At 37.0% G+C, this 22,757-nt stretch overlaps 1 protein-coding gene across 4 annotated transcripts in view; it reads right to left on the minus strand.

Annotated features, from left to right (window-relative positions):
• The window catches only part of CFAP70 (cilia and flagella associated protein 70), a 108,871-nt gene that overhangs the window by 15,341 nt on the left and 70,773 nt on the right, over window positions 1-22,757 (minus strand). For 3 of the 4 annotated variants that reach the window (XM_045439576.1, XM_045439572.1, XM_045439575.1), the window contains exons 18-25: window positions 20,077-20,210; window positions 19,840-19,955; window positions 19,420-19,641; window positions 11,894-12,052; window positions 11,025-11,146; window positions 4,798-4,950; window positions 4,109-4,270; window positions 2,359-2,448 (exon numbers count right to left, since the gene is read on the minus strand). In XM_045439576.1, the coding sequence (XP_045295532.1) occupies window positions 2,359-2,448; window positions 4,109-4,270; window positions 4,798-4,950; window positions 11,025-11,146; window positions 11,894-12,052; window positions 19,420-19,641; window positions 19,840-19,955; window positions 20,077-20,210 (1,158 nt within the window). The remainder of the gene's footprint in view (window positions 1-2,358; window positions 2,449-4,108; window positions 4,271-4,797; window positions 4,951-11,024; window positions 11,147-11,893; window positions 12,053-19,419; window positions 19,642-19,839; window positions 19,956-20,076; window positions 20,211-22,757) is intronic. The other variant, XM_045439577.1, reaches the window with a different exon arrangement.

A 22,757-nucleotide genomic window follows, 5' to 3' on the forward strand; every position in this document is an offset into this window, starting at 1 on the left:
ATTCTGAAATAAGGATAGCCATTGAATGGTTTAAGTAGGGGAGTAACATAGTATTTCCAGATTTTAAAGACCACTTTGATAGCAATGTGGGAGATGAATTGAAGGAAGACAGATTACCCTAGAAGATGAGGGATGAGGCTTGAATTAGAGCTGTAAAAATGGGGATGAGAGGAGACAACAGACTTAAGAGACATTTAGGAGATAAAATCAATAGGATATTTGGTGCCTAGTTAAAAGTAATAGGAGAAGTAGACTAGGACAGCTTTTAAGTTTCTGGCTTGGTTGACTGGGTTCATTACAGTACCATTCATGAAGACATGGAATACAGGAGAAGGGGTAGGCTTTTAGAATATGAGAATCCTTCAGAGATAGGTTATATTTCAGTTATGCACATTTTGAGGTGTATGTTACACTGTTTAAAGGTCAGAACTTGAAAAGTGTTATGCATTAAAGGTTTATAATTCATTGGGGCACAAGTGGTAGTTAAGGCCACTGGGATAGATGTTATTTCTTAGGGTGAATAAATATGGTGACAGGAAAAGAGGGCTGACTATAGAACTCTGAGTGGGGGTGGGGGGACCCAACAATTATGGTGGCTAAAAAAACTAGGAGCTGGCAAAAAAAAAAAAAGAAAAAAAAAGGGTGAGAAAGAGATACCAGAGAGGAAGGCATGAAACTGGAAGGATGTAAATGAAGTATTATGGAAACCTAGGGAGGAGAGGGCTTCAGGAAGAAGGCACTCAATGGAGTTAAGCTTCAGAGAGACTTAACCTAAGTGTCTGTGGCATCTGGCAATTAGGATGTTATCAGGAACTTCTGTCAGAAGGGTCAGTAAGTTGGTAAAGGTAAAGTGGTAAAGTGGTAAGCCTAATTGCAATGAAGTGAAACGTAAATGGGACCTGGGATATGAACAGATAATTCACAAGTAAAGAAATACACACATCACATGATTTCAACCTCATTCATGATGACAATGCAAATTAAGATACCTATCAAATTGGCAAATGATATTACCCACTTTCAATGAGGTAACAGCGAAATGTACTCTCATACCTTCTGGCAGAGTATAAATCAGTACATACCCTTCTAGGGGCACATTGATACTGTAATTTAAAGACTTTTAAAATCTTCTACATTCTTTAAGGATGGATCTTAAGGAAATAATCAGAATTAAGCATAGAGATTTATGTCCAAGAACGTTTATCTCAGCTTCATTTATAACAGTATAATTGTAGAAACTAACATGTCCAATAATGAGTGATCAGATAAACTACGGTATGTCCACACATAGGTATAGTATGACTAAAACGCTGGTAGGGAGTAGGGATTACTTAAACATCTTAGTGGCATGGCTTAATCCAAGGTGTTTTCTTTAGTTTCTGGTCAGTAAGACAAATTACATGGTCACTTCATTTATGCATCCAAACAAGGGGACATCAAGAAGTCATCAGAAATTGTGTTATAGACTCTTTGGTGATGTGAGAAGATATCAATGCTATACTGTTTAAGTAGAAAAAAAGATTACAAAGCAGTAAATATATTATTTACAATTTTATACATTAAAATTACTTTCATATATGTATAAAAAAGACTGCAGTAAAGTGCATTCAAATGTTGACAGTGCTTATCACTGAATGGTTGGATTACGGATGCTTTTATGTTTTCTTCACATTTTGTATCTTCTAAATGTTCCATAATGTATATTACCTTCATGCTTAAAAAAACAGCAATAAGGAAGAGGAGACAGGAAACACAGACAATTCATTTGGTTGTTATCACTGTGGTTAAATAAGAAGGGGGAAAGTATGGGGAAAGAGTTGAGAAGGGAAGAATAAAATAAAAAGAAAAAAATAAGAGGAAAATGAGAGGGTTAGAATCAAGAATACATTGAAGAAATTAGACATGAATAGCAGGATGCATGCCTCTTTCAAAGATTGTAAGAAAAAAAAGGAAAGGGTGACTGGAGAGTTTTTAGGGGTCGTGGAGTAAAAAATCTATCAGAAGCTGTAGCATCTCCTCCTGAATACAGAAGGGCCATAGAGCTTAATAAGAATCAATCAATTTCTTTAATTCAGTAGATTCTTCATTTATCATATCACTTTCCCCTTACAGATAACATCATAAAATTAAGAGTTTCTGTACCAAATAACATGAAATTTTTTATTATATAACTTCCTGGTTCCGGTTTTTGTGCGAGTTTTTACAGAATTTTTTCTTATAGTACAGATTGACTGTTTAGTTTACTGAACACCTTTGAAAAGTAAATCTTCCCACCATCATTACAAACGTCCAGGGTGCTTAGAAGACCAAGGAATCAAGGTCAGCTGTATTCACAGTCTTGAGCCTTCACCCTCTTACCCGATAACAGGCGATTCCCAGTCCTAGCCAGGTAAGGCACGAAGGTGATCTCTTACAGGCTTGCAGGTAGGTTTTCTTTGCCTTTTCATACTGTAGAAAGAAAGCGCCCCTAAGCTATTGTTCTTCTGGAAGTTTCAAATGTTGTATTGCTAAGTTAGTCATGGGGCATCTGTAGTTGTACCAAAGACCAATCTAAGTTAAAGGAACCCTTAAATTGTTTTTTTGTTTGTTTGTTTGTTTAGAGCAGTTTTAGGTTCACAGCAAAATTGAGAGGAAGGTACAGAGATTTCTCATATACATCCTGCTGCTACATATGCATAGCCTCTCCCATTATCAACATGCCCCATCAGAGTGGTACCTTTGTTACAACTGATGAAACTATGCTAATACATCTTCATCACCTAAAGCCCATGGTTTACCTTAAGGTTTGCATTTGATGTTATACATTCCATAGGTTTGGACAAATGTATAATGACATGTATCCATTATTAGAGTATTTTCACTGTCCTAAAAATCCTCTGTGCTCCATCTATTCATCACTTCCCTTCCCCAACCCAATCACTGATTTCTTTACTATCTCCATAGTTTTGTCTTTTCCAGAATGTCATACAGTTGGAATCATACAATATGTACCCTTCTCAGATTGGCTTCTTTCACTTAGTAATATCTATTTAAGCTTCCTTTATGTTTCTTCATGGTTTGCTAGCTTATCTCTTTTTAGCACTGAGTGATACAGGAAACATTAAGAAAAACTAAAAAAAAAAAAAATTCAAAAGGAGTAGATTACTTCTTGTCTTGTATCTCCAATGTGAGAGATGCAACTATAGGTAAGCCTCAGCAAATAGCCTAAGAATTGCTTGCCTAGGGAAATTGCTTGCCTTGACTACATAAGTCAGAAGCTCTATTCAGATGCAGCTTGCAATGATGTCAGAAAGGAAACTTTCTTTCAGGGAAGTACACTGCAATGGGATAGTGATTTTTCTCTCTCAAGCCTATGTGAGCCATCATACTTACATTATAATGCATTGTAATTTCTTGTTGCTCTTGTTTTATTTTATATAGAAAGAAAATTGGGTGTTCTGGAGGGAGAAATGGAATGAAGTCAAAACAAAAACAGAATCAAAAGGACTTTGGCAAAATATTGATAATTGTTAACATGGGATGGTTAGCCCATGTTGGTTTATTCTACTATTCTATTTTATATGTATTTGAAATTTTCCATAACAGAAAGTTTCTTTTAGAAGGTCTTGGGGTGGTTCCTAAAATATGGACAGTAATTACTAAAGAGTCAGGTCAGAGTGTCCTGTGGAATGGGGCTAGCTACCCTCAGCCAAATAAACTATAAACCTCTGTGCTGAGGAAGAAGTTTGGAGAAGGTCTTTTGATATTTTCCATTAATAAAGTCAAGCTAAGAATGTTTTTACTACTGCTAATAAAAGGAAGTTTGCTTAAATAGTAACTACAATAACATTTATTGTATAAATGTATACATTTATGATACAGCTTTTTAGTATCATAGTGGTTAAAACCACAGACTGTAGTATTAGACTGCCTGGGTTTGAATCCTGATTCTATTAATTACTAGTTTATCTAATGTTGGTCAAGTCACTTTACTTTTGGATGTAAAAGTATCATTATTATATGAGTATGTGTAGTCCACACAGATGAATGCTAATGCTTGAACTGTAGTCAGGTATCAGACCATAACCTGATTTATCTACATGGTTACTCCCCATCCTGTATCCCTCACCTCTTTCTCTTCCAGATAGATGTGTCCCAGTCGCAGGAAGATGAAGTGCATCTCAGAAGCATCCACTACAAAACTAATGGTTCGCTCATAGCATGCCTTGGCCTCAGCATGATTTCCACTTAGAAAATAGAGATGGCCCTTCATGCCCCAGACATTAGGGTTCTGAGAAAGTAAAGAACAAGTGGTACCTGGGATGAGGTGGTATTTATAAATACATTAATGATCTTTGTTTAACATTTAAAATTAGATTAAGTCCTTTTTTCCTTTTCCTAATAGCATTCAATTAGAAAGAGGGCCATTCAGTTGCACTGGGAGATATTTTTCTAGGCCTGCCCTCTCATTTCTTTCTTGCATTCTTCAAAACCATTTTGTCTTTGGGGTAAATATTAAGAAAAACATTCAAATATAGCCAAGACAATGTTCACAATGAGAAAACAGAAGAAGTCCAGAAGACTTGAAATAGATCGACTGTCTGCTAAAGAGCTATCCTTACCCTTTTCTCTGCCTTTTGCAAAACTCATAACTGCTTGAGAAAAACAATGGAAGGAAATACATGAGTTTACTGACAGTTGATGACCTCTAACTCTGGTAACTAGAAATCTACCCATGACTTGGCATCACCACCTCTAAGAAAGGCTGCTTGCCCCTCTTCTAAACTAAACTCAAGAGATTCTAGCAAAAGCTATTACCAGGTAGTCCATCTGGGCTGCTTGTTGAAGGTATTCCTCTGCCTTGGCAAAGTCCTTCTTGAGAAGGTGTATCTGGGCCAGCACCAAGTAATACTCACAGCTGGGGCCTCCTTGAGGGCATAACAGCTCATGTGCAAGAACTCTGTGCACATACTACAAGGAAAAATCAGATTATAAGGTATATGTAAATGGCTGCATTGTTCAGTTCCATAGCTCTTGCAGTTGAATATTATGTCCCTGAAAACAACTAATAAGAAACATATTATAGAATGAAATGATTATCAACTTCAAAAATTAGAGGTGAATTATAAAGATTCAGCACATCATGGTTCCATTACCAGCTACTCACATAGTCACAAAATATTGACATTCTGGTCTTGCTGGTCATTGTACTATATAAGTTTTAGCCTGTATTTGTTATGTTGCAGACAAAAGCACTTCATCAATCACTTCATTTATACATGAGGTAACATTTTCAGGCAGCTGTAATTACTAAGGAAACTTATGGTAAAGCAAAACCCCTCTTCTAAATTTTTTTTTCAATGTTTATTTATTTTTGGGACAGAGAGAGACAGAGCATGAATGGGGGAGGGGCAGAGAGAGAGGGAGACACAGAATCGGAAACAGGCTCCAGGCTCTGAGCCATCAGCCCAGAGCCTGACGCGGGGCTCGAACTCACGGACCGCGAGATCGTGACCTGGCTGAAGTCGGACGCTTAACCGACTGCGCCACCCAGGCGCCCCAAAACCCCTCTTCTAAAGTTCTAGACTTGGGATCTTGGAAAAGTAAATGTCTGTTTCTGACAAACTCTCATTTATGTTTGCCAGTTTTATACTTTGGGCTTTTCTTTGTTTTTAATACTATACGAAGCTTGCAAATTTGACAAAGTCAGATGTACCTGCTCAGCAGAGGGTAAGACCTTCTTTTCTTCTCCCTCTGTTCTCATCTTAGCCTATAATATAGAAACTTCCACTAACACTTATACCTTCTTAGGAAAATAGTGGGAGGAGGCTCTGTAGCTGTTCCCTCTACCTGCATTTCTGGCTCTTTGCCATGGGGTGATAGTGACTTATTTAATCCGAGAGACAGAAAGTCTGTTTCTCTACTAGGAAAGGTTAATGTGTTAAAAGTTCTTGTTTGACGTGGCCCACTCCAAGCCAGGTCATAATTCTTTCCCTTTCTTGAGCTTGCTCATCCTCAAGTGGAACATGCACTCTGCAGGATCAGAGCCACTCTCCTGGCTCCCAGATCTTTCTCTCTGACTCCTTGCTTCATGGATATATTTCTTGTTTCCCATGTGGTAGGAAGACCTCACAGAATGTTCTCTGGGAGAAGGGGGTAATTCTCCAGTAATTCTACCTGTCAGGTAAGTCAAATCTGAGACCAGTCACATCTCCAGCCCATTTTTTTTTCAATATATGAAATTTATTGTCAAATTGGTTTCCATACAACACCCAGTGCTCATCCCAAAAGGTGCCCTCCTCAATACCCCTCACCCACCCTCCCCTCCTTCCCACACCCCATTAACCCTCAGTTTGTTCTCAGTTTTTAAGAGTCTTTCATGCTTTGGCTCTCTCCCACTCTAACCTCTTTTTTTTTTCCTTCCCCTCCCCCATGGGTTTCTGTCAAGTTTCTCAGGATCCACATAAGAGTGAAAACAGATGGTATCTGTCTTTCTCTGTATGGCTTATTTCACTTAGCATCACACTCTCCAGTTCCATCCATGTTGCTACAAAGGGCCATATTTCGTTCTTTCTCATTGCCATGTAGTACTCCATTGTGTATATAAACCACAATTTCTTTATCCATTCATCAGTTGATGGACATTTAGGCTCTTTCCACAATTTGGCTATTGTTGACATGCTGCTATAAACATTGGGGTACAAGTGGCCCTATGCATCAGTACTCCTGTATTCCTTGGGTAAATTCCTAGCAGTGCTATTGCTGGGTCATAGGGTAGGTCTGTTTTTAATTTTTTGAGGAACCTTCACACTGTTTTCCAGAGTGGCTGCACCAATTTGCATTCCCACCAACAGTGCAAGAGGGTTCCCGTTTCTCCACATCCTCTCCAGCATCTATAGTCTCCTGATTTGTTCATTTTGGTCACTCTGACTGGCGTGAGGTGGTATCTGAGTGTGGTTTTGATTTGTATTTCCCTGATGAGGAGCGGCATTGAGAATCTTTTCATGTACCTGTTGGCCATCCGGATGTCTTCTTTAGAGAAGTGTCTATTCATGTTTTCTTCCCATTTCTTCACTGGGTTATTTGTTTTTCAGGTGTGGAGTTTGGTGAGCTCTTTATAGATTTTGGATACTGGCCCTTTGTCCGATATGGTCATTTGCAAATACCTTTTCCCATTCCGTTGGTTGCCTTTTAGTTTTGTTGGTTGTTTCCTTTGCTGTGCAGAAGATTTTTATCTTCACGAAGTCCCAATAGTTCATTTTTGCTTGTAATTCCCTTGCCTTTGGAAATGTGTCAAGTAAGAAATTGCTGCGGCTGAGGTCAGAGAGGTCTTTTCCTGCTTTCTCCTCTAGGGTTTTGATGGTTTCCTGTTTCACATTCAGGTCCTTTATCCATTTTGAGTTTATTTTTGTGAATGGTGTAAGAAAGTGGTCTAGTTTCATTCTTCTGCATGTTGCTGTCCAGTTCTCCCAGCACCATTTGTTAAAGAGACTGTCTTTTTTCCATTGGATATTCTTTCCTGCTTTGTCAAAGATTAGTTGGCCATACTTTTGTGGGTCTAGTTCTGGGGTTCCCATTCTATTCCATTGGTCTATGTGTCTGTTTTTGTGCCAATACCATGCTGTCTTGATGATGACAGCTTTGTAGTAGAGGCTAAAGTCTGGGATTGTGATGCCTCCTGCTTTGGTCTTCTTCTTCAAAATTACTTTGGCTATCCAGGGCCTTTTGTGGTTCCATATGAATTTTACGATTGCTTGTTCTAGCTTCGAGAAGAATGCTGGTGCAATTTTGATTGGGATTGCATTGAATGTGTAGATAGCTTTGGGTAGTATTGACATTTTAACAATATTTATTCTTCCAACCCATGAGCACGGAATGTTTTTCCATTTCTTTATATCTTCTTCAATTTCCTTCATAAGCTTTCTATAGTTTTCAGCATACAGATCTTGTACATCTTGGGTTAGATTTATTCCTAGGTATTTTATGCTTCTTGGTGCAATTGTGAATGGGATCGGTTTCTTTATTTGTCTTTCTGTTGCTTCATTATTAGTGTATAAGAATGCAACTGATTTCTGTACATTGATTTTGTATCCTGCAACTTTGCTGAATTCATGTATCCGTTCTAGTAGACTTTTGGTGGAGTCTATCTGGTTTTCCATGTATAATATCATGTCATCTGCAAAAAGCGAAAGCTTGACTTCATCTTTGCCAATTCTGATGCCTTTGATTTCCTTTTGTTGTCTGATTGGTGATGCTAGCACTTCCAACACTATGGTAAACAACAGCAGTGAGAGTGGACATCCCTGTAGTGTTCCTGATCTCAGGGGAAAAGCTCTCAGTTTTTCCCCATTGAGGGTGATATTAGCTGTGGGCTCTTCATAAATGGCTTTTATGATGCTTAAGTATGTTTCTCCTATCCCGACTTTCTTGAGGGTTTTTATTCAGAAAGGATGCTGAATTTTGTCAAATGCCTTTTCTGCGTCGATTGACAGGATCATATGGTTCTTCTCTTTTCTTTTATTAATGTGATGTATCACGTTGTTTGATTTGCGAATGTTGAACCAGCCCTGCATCCCAGGAATGAATGCCACTTGATCATGGTGAATAATTCTTTTTATAAGCTGTTGAATTCAATTTGCCAGTATCTTACTGAGAATTTTTGCATCCATATTCATCAGGGATATTGGCCTGTAGTTCTCTTTTGTTACTGGGTCTCTGTCTGGTTTAGGAATCAAAGTAATAGGGGCTTCATAGAATGAGTCTGGAAGTTTTCCTTCCCTTTCTATTTCTTGGAATAGCTTGAGAAGGATAGGTATTATATCTGCTTTAAATGTCTGGTAGAATTCCCCATGGAAGCCATCTGCTCCTGGACTCTTATTTGTTGGGAGATTTTTGATAACTGATTCAATTTCTTAGCTGGTTATGGGTCTGTTCAAGCTTTCCATTTCCTCCTGTTTGAGTTTTGGAAATATGTGGGTGCTTAGGAATTTGTCCATTTCTTCCAGGTTGTCCAGTTTGTTGGCATATGATTTTTCATGGTATTCCCTGATAATTGCTTGTATTTCTGAGGGATTGGTTGTAATAATTCCATTTTCATTCATGATTTTATCTATTTGGGTCATCTCCCTTTTCTTTTTGAGAAGCCTGGCTAGAGGTTTGTCAATTTTGTTTATTTTTTCAAAAAACCAACTCTTGGTTTCATTGATATGCTCTACAGGTTTTTTAGATTCTATATTGTTTATTTCTGCTCTAATCTTTATTATTTCTCTTCTTCTGCTGGGTTTGGGGTGTCTTTGCTGCTCTGCTTCTATTTCCTTTAGGTGTGCTGTTAGATTTTGTATTTGGGATTTTTCTTGTTTCTTGAGATAGGCCTGGATTGCAATGTATTTTCCTCTCAGGACTGCCTTCGCTGCATCCCAAAGCGTTTGGATTGTTGTATTTTCATTTTCGTTTGTTTCCATATATTTTTTAATTTCTTCTCTAATTGCCTGGTTGGCCAATTCATTCTTTAGTAGGGTGTTCTTTAACCTCCATGCTTTTGGAGGTTTTCCAGACTTTTTCCTGTGGTTGATTTCAAGTGTCATAGCATTGTGGTCCGAAAGTATGCATGGTATGATCTCAATTCTTGTATACTTATGAAGGGCTGTTTTGTGACCCAGTATGTGATCCATCTTGGAGAATGTTCCATGTGCACTCAAGAAGAAAGTATATTCTGTTGCTTTGGGATGCAGAGTTCTAAATATATCTGTCAAGTCCATCTGATCCAATGTATCATTCAGGGCCCTTGTTTCTTTATTGACCATGTGTCTAGATGATCTATCCATTGTTGTAAGTGGGGTATTAAAGTCCCCTGCAATTACCACATTCTTGTAAATAAGGTTGCTTATGTTTGTGAGTAATTGTTTTATATATTTGGGGGCTCCTGTATTCGGCGCATAGACATTTATAATTGTTAGTTCTTCCATATGGATAGACCCTGTAATTATTATATAATGCCCTTCTTCATCTCTTGTTACAGCCTTTAATTTAAAGTCTAGTTTATCTGATATAAGTATGGCTACTCCAGCTTTCTTTTGACTTCCAGTAGCATGATAAATAGTTCTCCATCCCCTCACTTTCAATCTGAAAGTGTCCTCAGGTCTAAAATGAGTCTTTTGTAGACAGCAAATAGATGGGTCTTGTTTTGTTATCCATTCTGATACCCTATGTCTTTTGGTTGGCGCATTTAGTCCATTTACATTCAGTGTTACTATAGAAAGTTATGGGTTTAGAGTCATTGTGATGTCTGTAGGTTTCATGCTTGTAGCGATGTCTCTGGTACTTTGTCTCACAGGATCCCCCTTAGGATCTCTTGTAGGGCTTCTCCAGCCCATTTTTTAAAAAGATTTTATTTATATATTTTGAGAGAGAGAAACTGTATTCACACACGTGGGGCAGGGGCAGAGGGAGAGGGAGAGAGAGCATCTTAAGCAGGCTCCATGCTCAGCACGGAGCCCAACGTGGAGATCCATTCCATGACTGTGAGATCATGACCTGAGCCGAAATCAAGAGTCAAGGCGCCCCTGCAGCCCAGTTTTACAAGTAATAACTTTAATATTTTTATTCCCCACATAGCACTGTGTATCTGCTTCCAATTGTTTACAACCTAGAGAGGAATGAGGGTATAATTAGCCTCCTGTTAACCCCCAACACTCACATAATATGAATTCCGATAATAAAGTGATATTAGGCTACATATGCCTTTAGAGCCTGATTTTGCTCTGCTGGTATTCTTCAGGGAGCAGATGTATAGTGAGGTACATTTCACTGCTACTTCACTGAAGGTGGGTAATATTATTTGCCAATTTGATACTATCTCAATTTGCCTTTTCATCATGAATGATGAGAGTGGTTCACATTTGGATATTCACACCATTGGGCCTACAGTGTGCCCTCAAAAGCATATTTGATTTTTGTATCATAATATTAAAGCTTGGAAAGATACCACTGAATAATCATTTTGCTAAAATCATTCTATCTACTTGCCCTTTTCCAAATATTCTGACCTGCACAGCATTGACCCTCATCAAGAAGCGTATGGTCTCCATGAAGATGGTGGCAGGAGTTTGGGAAACACCATAAGGGCTGGGATGCAAAAAGGTTGATGAATCTTGACATTTTGATGTTTCTGAAATTATTATATTAAAAGAATAGATGATTAGACGTAAAGGAAAAGAATGTCGGAAGCTCAGACATACAAATGTAGCAAGGAGACTATTCTAATCTATGAGAGAGGTTATAACCTGAAAAGCAATAGATTCCTCTATAACAATGGTCCCTAAAGATCTCAAAAGTTCTCAAGGTTAGTCTACTGGTGGTTCCAAATGCAAGTCACAACCAATGAAATGGTTTTTTAACGTATGCAGATCATCCTGAATGTGATGTAGATATTCTAAAAATGATCATAGTTTGAAAATCTTAAGTTTGGGGGCACCTGGGTGGCTCAGTTGGTTAGATATCTGACTCTTGATTTCAGTTTACGTCATGATTTCATGGTTTGTGGGTTTGAGCTCCACAGAGTGCCATGTCCACACTTTCAGTGCGGAGCCTATTTGGAATTCCTTCTCTACCTCTCTCTCTCTGTTTCTCTCTCCCTTTTTCTCTCTCTCTCAAAATAAATAAACTTGAAGAAAAAAGAAAATCATAAGCCTGTAGTTAGCTACTTCTCTGAGATAATATAAAACCTTGCTTATGAAAAGAGCTACACTACTGAATTTGGATTATCAGAGTTTAGCCTCATATGAAGGAACTTAGGTGATATGACTAATCAACTTCACACAAGTTAAGATCACCATTTTGGTAATCATAAGTGTTTTCATCATTGTCTAGTTTGTTTACGCCCTTCTTTCAAGTGGAAATCTTTATTCCTAAGTACCTTTCTTTGCTGGTATGTCTTTGAGAAGTATATGGGATGGTTTTTGGCTGATAGTTGGATCTTGATGTTGTAGGGACAAAATGTTTTCTCGTGAATCAGACTGCAGTTTGGAGGATTCTTCAAGAAAGTCATCTAGAATGTATGATGGATCTCTTGGTCCTAAATAGATTAAACTTTAATGAGAAAAAAACCCCACCTTCCTACATTGGATATTAAAAGGTTGTTACAGGAGATAAAATATAATTATTTTCAAAGCATAAGAAACATATTACCTAAATATTGCAAGGACAGACTTCTTTTGCAGCCTTTAATATTTCTTTTTTTAAAAAAGATTTTATTTTTTAAGTAATCTCTAGATCCAACAAGGCTTGAGCTTACAACCTTGAGATCTAGCGTCCCATGTTCCACTGACTAAGCCAGACAGGTGCCCCAAACTTTTTATATTTCTGAATAATTTGAAGAGTACAAGCTAAATTGATAGCAGAGCTTTCTATAACTAGGACCCCTAGTCCAACCCTGCTGCTAGCCTAAGTCATGAAAATGTCAAACAAATACCTATCATAAAAGTTATTTGCTAAACCCAGCATGTCAAGAAAGTTAATATATTTTTAGATTAAATTAAAACTCTTGAAGGACAGGAATTCTACTCATTTTATCTCAGTGTTCAAAAATCACCATCATCATCATCATCATAAATAGCTATATTTGAGCATGACTGTATGCCAGGAATTGTACTAAAAATTGTACTAAAAACGTTATTGTATAATCTAATTTATTTTTCTTAACATTCATTATGCTCCTTTGAAGAAAGTGAAGAAGTTTAACAGAGAAGTTAAATAATTGGTTGAAGCTCCAGAACATGTCTTGCTGCCTCTCAAATAAATAAATGTTTGACAAATTTTTAAAAAAGCAGCGCCAGGCAGGAAATGATCAGTACCAACTGACTCCCAATTAGAAGAAGTCACCCTTATTCTAAAAGATATGGCTTTGAAAAATAGGTAGAAGTTGGATAGGTAGAGGGGGAGGGGCATTTAAGGCTGAGAGCATGCCTTTGGCAAAAGCATGGAAGTAGTGAACTAGTTTTTAATGTTTATTTTTGAGAGAGGAGGAGAGAGAAACAGAGCATGAGTGGGAGAGGGGCAGAGAAGGAAGGAGACACAGAATCCAAAGTAGGCTCCAGGCTCTGAGCTGTCAGCACAGAGCCCAACACGGGGCTCAACTCACAAATCTCGAGATCATGACCTGAGCTGAACTCGCTCGCTCAGCTGACTGAGCCACCAAGGAGCCCCAAAAACTAATTTTTTTAAGTTTATTTATTTATTTATTTTGAGAGGGGAGGAGGAGAGGCAGAGAGAGAGTCCCAAGCAGGCTCCGCTCAGCAAGGAGCCCAATGAAGTGATCGAACTCACGAACCATGAGATGACCTGAGCTGAAATCAAGAGTCAGATACATTAGTGAGCTAATTATTTTAAAGAGTATTGAGGATTACATAAATAAAATGAAGGGAAAGACAGGTTGGAGCTAGACTGTACTGATATTTTAATGCTAGGATTTTTCTTCTGTGGACAAAAGGAGAACACAATGAAAAGTTTTGAACAGAAAAATTATTAGATGAAAGCAGTATTTTATGAAGATTACTCTAGCAGTGCTACATAGCAAGAAGAAAAAATGCAGACAGAGACAAAGAGGTTTGTAATAAGGCTGTTACAACAATCTTGGTATTTGGTAATAAAGAGTCGTGTAAATTTAAAGGGAAGATGCAAGGAGCATTTTGAAAGAGAACCAGCTGGTCTTGAGAATTAATCTGATAGAAGGATGCCAGAAGTTCAATACAGAAAGTAAGAGGATGCAGGGATGACTCAGATCATGAACTTGAGTGCCTAATATAGTGAGTGATGTAGAGTCAATTTGAGAGATGAAGAGTTAAGTTTACTAGCAGAGAAATCCAGCTCCTAGGTTCTGGAGGGATGTCAGGGCTAAATACAGAAATTTGAGAGTCATCAGTAGTAAAAGGAAAACTGTGAGTGCAGGTGAGCTCTTAGAAAGTATGACTATATTATTGGGAAATGAGTACATCTAATGAGTGTAATAATAAAGAGAAGCTTACAAAGGAAACCCAAACTGTTGGGAGATGTAGGAGGCAATCCAACATGTATTTCAGGAAGGAGAGAGTGGTTAAATACCTCAGACTAATGATTGAGGAGTAAGCTATGATCTTAGTGAAAAATATTAATATCCAACTTTTCTGAGGTATAATTTACATATAATAAAGTGCTCCCTTTTGAGTATATACTTCAGTGCATTTTAACAAATGTATACACTTATGTACTCACTGTCACAATCAGGATAAAAAGATTTCTACCCCAGAAAGCTCCCTTGTGTTCTTTGAAGGTAATCCTCAACTCCCATCCAAAGGCAACCATTAATCTGCTTTTTGTCAATACAGATTAGTTTCGCCTTTTCTAGAATTTCATTTAAATGGAATATATAGTATCTATTCTTTTGCATCTGGCTTATTCACTTAGCATAATGTTTCTGAGATTCATCCATGTGTGTGTATCAGTAATTTGTTTCTTTTTATTGTTGAGTGGTTTTTGATTGTGCACATAAGAAAAAATTTATTATCCATTCATCTACTGATAAGCAGTTGAATTGTTTCCAGTTTTTGCCTGTTATAAATATATCTGTTATGAACATTTGTGTACAAATTGCAATGTTTCCATTGCTCTTGGGTAAATACCTAGGAGTGAAATTGCTGGCACATGTATAACTATTTTTAAACTGCCAGTTTTTCCAAGTGGCTATTAGAATTTGGCATTCCCACCAAAAGTTTTAGAGTTCCAGCTATTCTACATCCTTACCATAGCTTAGTATTATCATTTTTAAAAATTTTAACTATTCTAGTGGTAAATTGCATCAATTTTCAAATGTAAGACCAAACTTACTTCAATTGGATATATTACCTTTTATATATATTGCTGAAATTCATGGACTAATATTTGTTAAGAATTTTTGTGTCTAGGTTCATGAAGGCTATTGGTGTGTACATTTCTTGGGATGGGTTTGTCTAACTTTGAATATCACAGTAATAACTATGGTTAAACTGTGGGAAGTATTCCCTCTTCTATTTTCTGAGTCTATGGAAGGAATGGGGTAGCCTGAGGTTTTGTCTTTTCTTTTCTTTTTTTTTTTTTTCAAGTTTATTTATTTATTTTGAGAAAGAGAAAGAGAGAGGGAGGAGAGAGAGAAAATCCCAAGTGCAGAGCCCGATGTGGGGCTCAAACTCATAAACTGTGAGATCATGACCTGAGCCAAAATCAAGAATGGGACACTCAACCAACTAAGCCACTCAGGTTCCCCTGTCTTTTCTTTTTCTTTTTAAAAAATTTTTTAATGTTTATTTACTTTTGAGAGAGAGAGAGAGCAGGGAGGGGCAGAGAGAGGGGGAGACACAGAATCTGAAGCAGGTTCCAGGCTCTGACCTGTCAGCACAGAGCCCGATGCAGGGCTCAAACCCATGAACCAGGAGATCACAACCTGTGCTGAAGTCTGCTTAACCGACTAAGCCACCAAGGCACACCTCTTATTTTTTTAACAGAAGTATTTAAAGCTATAAATTTCCCTCTGGGAACTAATTTAGTTCATCTTACCAATTTTGGTTTGTTGTGTGATTCATTACATTCAGTTCGAACTATTTTGTGATTTCTTCTTTGACATATGGGTTATTTAGAAATGTATTGTTTAGGGGCACCTGGGTGGCCCAGTCGGTTGAGCGTCCAGCTTCAGCTTAGGTCACGATCTCACAATCTCACAGTTTGTGAGTTGGAGCCCCGCATGGGATTCTGTGCTGATAGCTCGGAGCCTGGAGTCTGCTTCAGATTCTGTGTCTCCCTCTCTCTCTGTCCCTCCTCCGCTTGTTCTCTGTCTCTCGAAAATGAATAAATGTAAAAAAAAAAAATTTTAGAAGTGTATTGTTTAAATTACAAATACTTGAAATTTTCCTATATATCGAGTCATGAGCTGGTAAATGTTCAACAATTGGCTTTTGGCTATGTGAGAAGGCTGATTTGTAGTGTTTACTGATTTCTATGATATAAATTCCCCAATCATGGCTGATTTCAAGAAACCAATGTTACATCACTGAATGAAGAGTTAGGAAGAAATGCACAATATTATACCATTATGTAATATTTCTACATATGAATACAATTAGATATAAATAACTTCAACAGTGTAGATGATAGTAAAATAATAAAGAAGTAATAAGTTTTGAATATTAGCTTTTTTGGGTAGTTTTTGTTGTTGTCTTCATTTTACATGGAGCTTTATATTTTAAGACTTCACATAAGTGCTCACAATTGCTACTTGTAAGGATTTTTTAACTCTTTATTTTGAAATAATTATAGATGCAAAGGAAGTTGCAAATACAGAGCATGTAGTTCCAATGTACCCTTACCAGCCTCTCTTCAATGGTGACATCTTATACAACTATAGTATGGTATAATATCAAAACCAGGAAATTGATACTAGTACAAAACTCTTCAGTGCACTAAAGACCTCATCTATTTTTGCCAGTTTTCATATACATTTCTGTGTGTATGTGTGTGTATGTGTATGTAGTTCTAAGCATTTTTATCCCATTTTATAGATTCTTTTAACCACTACCGTAATCAAGATACACACTGTTCGGCAACAAAAGTAAAAATCAACAACTGGGGCTCTATGAAACTAAAAAGCTTCTGTACAACAAATGAAAACTTGTAAAAAAAATGAAAAGGCAACCTACTGAATGGGAGAAAATATTTGCAAATCATACATCTGATAAAGCGTTAATGTTTAAAAAATATAAAGAACTCCTACAACTCAATAGCAAAGAAAACAACAATTTTATTTTAAAAATGAGCAGAGGATCTGAATAGACATTTCTCCAAAGAAGACGTATTAGCTGGTCAACAGACACATGATAAGATGCTCAACATAACAAATCATCAGGGAAATGCCAATCATAACCACAATGAGATATCACCTCACATGTGCTAGAATGGCTATTATCAAAAAGACAAGAAATAATGAGTGTTGGTGAGGATATGAAGATAAGGGAACCCTTGCGCACTGTGGTTTGGAATGTAAGCTGATGCAGCCACTATGGAAAACAGTATGGAGTTTCCTCAAAAAATTAAAACTAGAAATACCCATATGATCCAACAATTCCACTTCTGGCTTATCCATAGGAATGAAAATAAGAACTTGAAGAGATATATATATCTTCTCATGTTCATTGCAGAATTATTTATAGTAGTCAAGACATGAAAGCCACCTAAGTATCCATCAATGGATGAATGGACAAAGAAAATGTGGTATACAATGGAATATTATTAAGCCATCAAAAAGAATGAAATATTGCCATTTGTAACAACATGGATGCATCATGAGGATATTATTATATAATATTAGCATAATGTTGTTATGCTATAATATCCTATATTATATATAGGTATGATATGATATAGAGAAAGACAAACCCAATATGATCTCACTTACATGTAGAATATTAAAGAAAAAAAAACAAGAACACAAAAAAGAGCCTTGAAATCATAAAGAATAGATTAGTGGTTACTAGATACAGGGTATAAGAGGTAGGTGAATTGGGTGAAGGTAGTCAAAGGGTACAAACTTCCAGTTAGAAAATAAACAAGTCAGGTAATGTACAGCATGGTGACTATAGTTAATAATACTCTATTGTATATTTGAAAGTTGCTGAGAGAGTAGATCTTAAAAGTTCTTATCACAAGAAAAAAATATTGTAACTGTGTGTGATTATGGATGCTGAGTAAACTTACTGTAGTGATCATTTTGCAATACATACAAATATTGAATCGTTATGGTGTATACCTGAAACTAAATAATGTTATATATCAATTATACTTTAAATTAAAAATATACAAAGAACTCTTAAAACTCAACAATAAGAAAACAAAGCCTGATTTAAAACTGGCCAAAGGGGTGCCTAGGTGGCTCAGTAGGTTGAGTGTCCGACTCTTGATTTCAGCTCAGGTCATGATTCCAGGATCGTGGGATCAAGTCCCACATCAGGCTCCATGCTGAATGTGGAGCCTGCTTAAGATTCTCTCTCTTGTGCTCTCCCTCTGCCCCTCTCCCCTGATCTCATCCTCTCTCTCTAAAATCAAAAAGTAAAAACAAAAAAAATGGCCAAAGACCTTAATATGCACCTCACCAAAGAAGATATACAAATGGCACATAAGCATATGATAAGATACTCCTCATCAAATGTCATTAAGAATGTTAATAAAAAGAGAGACTACACATGGGTAGGGGAAATGAGTATATGAAAAATCTCTAACCCTTCCTTTCAACTTTGTTATGAACCTAAAACTCCTCTAAAAAATAAGTCTATTAAAAAATAATTGATTAATATAAAAAAATTAAATAAAATTTAAAAACCTAGATGAAATAGATGAATTCCTAGAAAGTATAAAATACCATGAATAACACAATAAGAAATACAGAACACAAATACATTAAATATTAAGAAAATGAAATGGTAGACACCTTCTCCTGCAAAAAACAAACAAAAAAAACCACCCAGGCTCTTGTTTTATGGTTGAGTTCTGTCAAACTTTCAAGTCAAAATCAATTCCAATCATGTATAAGTTGATAAATAATATATATGTTGGTAAAGAATAAATCAGAAAATTCTAGAAATTTCCTAGAATTCTAAAATTTTAGACATGCAAAGTCACTGATGGTGACAGAGAGATGCTTGGTGGTTGTTTGGAAATGGGTGCAAGACAAAGAGATTCAAATGGGCACAAGGAGTGTTTTGGAGATTTGGGATATGTTCATTACCTTGATTGTGGTGATGTTTTCATGGGTGTGTTCATATGTCAAACATATCAAATTGTATGTGTTAAATATGTGCAGTTTATGAATGTCCATTATATCTCAGACAAACTGTTAAAAATACATGCACACAAAATAATAATACGCAACAACATATAAACAAAATACCATATGCAAGAAACACATAAACAAAAACCCACATATTAAATTAAACACATTAGAATGATTGATTCTCTAAAATGGAGGAAAGGAGAATGGCAATGAAGGACAGGGAAAAAAGGGTGTGTGTGTGTGTGTGTGTGTGTAAATAAATAAATAAACTTAAGAACCACAAGAGAGGGATTGAGAGTGTTGGAAAAGAAAGTGATGGGATAATGAAAGAAATTTACACTGCTACAATGATACCTTTTTTATGCATACACGGAGACAGTAAATTCTCTAAGACTCAAAAACCTGAATAGCAACAGTGAAAACTTCACACTTGCAAACATATGAATGAGGAAATATTTAGAAGGAGTCTTTCTTGGTGTACCTGGGACAACTCAAATTCCATCTACTAACTCATTTAACAAATATTTGCCAAGTACCTACAATTTGCCAGCTCCTATTCATAAGGCCACTAATTTTCCTAATAGCCACTCATCATCTCCGTTTCCTGGTCCTACCTGCTGCCGCTTCCACCGTCATTGCTGTTGCAGAACCATTAGTGATTCCCCAAGGGCCTAAACTGGATTCTACTTTCCCTCCTTCTTCAATGTACTCTACAGTACCAGTGCCCCTCTGCTTCGCTACTTGTGCCTGAAGCATTCGTGCCTGAAGTTGTTTGAAGGCTTCATGAAATGCCATCTCCATTCGAATATCATTGTTTTGAATTTCATAGTACAAACCTGAAGAAAGAAAAATGCTAAAATAAATGTGACTGGTTTTCTACCACCATATACTAAAGAATTGCAACATTTCACTTGTCTTTCCAAATTTTTTACCAAAGTTTAAGAACTACATGATGAGTTATTAGAGAATGAAAAGAGAAAGGGAGAATCTTATAATGGAAAAAAACACATTGATATCACAGGAAAATACCATACCAAGTAAAGTCCAGGCTACAACATTAGTTGGTTCCAAGCAAGTAGCATCCTCAAAGAAAATTTCTGCCTGCTCATAGTTCTCCATCAAGACAGCCAGGACACCACACAGCAACAGGCTGAGAAGAGACCAGCAACGTGATTAACAACATGGTCCCATGTCACAGTCATGGAACCAAGAAAATTTCATACAGAAGCTTATCTGCTCCTACTCATTCTTCACTTATCTTCCACCCGTACCTGTGGATATGATTCTGGTTGAGGGAAAGGGCTCTCCGAAAACACTCCTGTGCTTTGATGTTGTCCTCAGTTAGGAGGCAGAAGGCACCATAGTCCAGCCAGTGTTCCAAGTTCTGGGGCTCACGGACCAACCTCTATCACATGAAGCATTAGGAGGACCAAGATTATTGCACAGTATGTCATATTTTTATGCACATAAAACCACAAATACCATAAGTTTTATGAAAGCAGAAACTGTCATTTTTTGTTTACCACTGATTTCTGAATGTCTAGCACAGTCACCGTTCTGGCTTATAATATGTGGTGAATAAATATTGGAATGATTTAAAAATTAAATTTTCAACTCATTCCTTCCTAGTGTCAATGTTCTGGTTACCATAAGCTTATCCAATTACTTGGAAACCTAGATTCATTTTACAGTTCATTTTAAAGATTCATCTATAGGGGCGCCTGGGTGGCGCAGTCGGTTAAGCGTCTGACTTCAGCCAGGTCACGATCTCGCGGTCCGTGAGTTCGAGCCCCGCGTCGGGCTCTGGGCTGATGGCTCAGAGCCTGGAGCCTGTTTCTGATTCTGTGTCTCCCTCTTTCTCTGCCCCTCCCCCGTTCATGCTCTGTCTCTCTCTGTCCCAAAAATAAATAAACGTTGAAAAAAAAAATTAAAAGAAAAAAAAAAGATTCATCTATAATCATTTTTGTCATAGTCTTGAGATGGCAAATATAAATTTAAGTACAAATATGAAAAAGAAGCATCTCATAATAAGTGAAAACTACAAAATACTGTTGAAACAATTAAAGGTGACATAAATAAATAGAAACACATCCAATGTCCATAGATTGAAAGACTTAATATTATTAAGATGTCAATACTGTCCAAAGAAATTTACAGATTCAATATAATCTCTATCAAAATCCCAATGATATTTTTTGCAGTAATGGAAAAACCCATCCTAAAATTTACATGGAATCTCCAGGAACCCTGAATAGTTAAAACAAACTTGAAAAAGAACAAAACTGGAGGACTCATACTTCCTGATTTCAAAGCTTACAAAACTATATAATCTGTGTGGTACTAGTATCAAGACAAATATATAGAACAATGGGATAGAATAGAGAGCTCAGAAATAAATCCTCACATTTATGGTTAAATGATTTTTGACAAAGGGGCCGAGACCATCCAATAGGTAAGGACAGGCTTTTTTTTTAAATATAATTTATTGACAAATTGGTTTCCATACAACACCCAGTGCTCATCTCAACAAGTGCCCTCCTCAATGCCCATCACCCACTTTCCCCTCTCCCCCACCTCCAACAACCCTCAGTTTGTTCTTAGTATCCAAGAGTCTCCTATGGTTTGCCTCCCTCCCTCTCTGTAACTTTTTCCCCCCATCTCCCTCCCCCATTGACTTCTATTAAGTTTCTCAGGATCACCTATGAGTGAAAACATATGGAATCTGCCTTTCTCTGACTGACTTATTTCACTTAGCATAATACCTTGCAGTTCCATCCATGTTGCTGCAAATAGCCAGATTTCATTCTTTCTCATTGCCATGTAGTATTCCGTTGTATATATAAACCACATCTTCTTTATCCATTCATCAGTTGATGGACATTTAGGCTCTTTCCATAATTTGGCTATTGTTGAAAGTGCTACTATAAACATTGGGGTACATGTGCCCCTATGCATCAGCACTCCTGTATCCCTTGGATAAATTCTTAGCAGTGCTATTGCTGGGTCATAGGGTAGTTCTTTTTTTAATTTTTGAGGAACCTCCACACTGTTTTCCAGAGTGGCTGCAAGGGACACACTTTTCAACAAACAGTGCTAGGAAAACTGGATATCTGCATCCCCATGCAAAAGAATGAACTTGGACCCTTACTTAACACCATATATAAAAATTAATTCAAAATGGATCAAAGACCTAAATATTAATGCCTAAAACTATAACAACTATAACACTTTGAGAAGAAAATATGTCACAATAGCTTCATGATTCTGGACTTGGCAATGATTTCTTAGATATGACACCAAAGGCACAGGAAACAAAAGAAAAAACAGACAAATTGAACTTCATCAAAAACTTTTTAAAAACTTTTGTACATCAGGGGCACCTGGGTGGCTCAGTCAGTTAAGCATCTGAATTGGGCTCAGATCAATGTCTCATGGTTTGTGGGTTCAAGCTCCCCATTGGGCTCTGTGCTAAAAGCTCAGAGCCTGGATCCTATTTCAGCTTCTGTCTGTCTGTCTGTCTGTCTGTCTGTCTCTCTCTGCCCCTCCCTGCTCATGCTCTGTCTTCTCTCTCAAAAATAAACATTAAAATTTTTTTAATTAAAAAAAACCTTTTGTACATCAAAAGAAACTATCAACAGAGTAAAGAGGTAACTCATAGAATGGGAGAAAATATTTGCAAATCATATATCTGGTAAGGGGTTAATATTCAGGATATATAAAGAACTACTAAAACTCAACACCAAAAAGTTAAACAACCTGACTCAATAATAGGCAAAGGACTTGAATACACATTTCTCTGAAGATCTACATATGGCCAAAATACATAGAAGATGCTCAACATTACTAATCATTAGGGAATCAAACCACAATGAAATACCACCTCATACCCATTAAGAGAGCCAGGGTCAAGAAAACAGAAAATAACAATTGTTGAGGATGCAGAGAAATTAGA

Source organism: Leopardus geoffroyi, chromosome D2, assembly GCF_018350155.1.
Source record: "Leopardus geoffroyi isolate Oge1 chromosome D2, O.geoffroyi_Oge1_pat1.0, whole genome shotgun sequence".
Lineage (NCBI taxonomy): Eukaryota > Metazoa > Chordata > Mammalia > Carnivora > Felidae > Leopardus > Leopardus geoffroyi.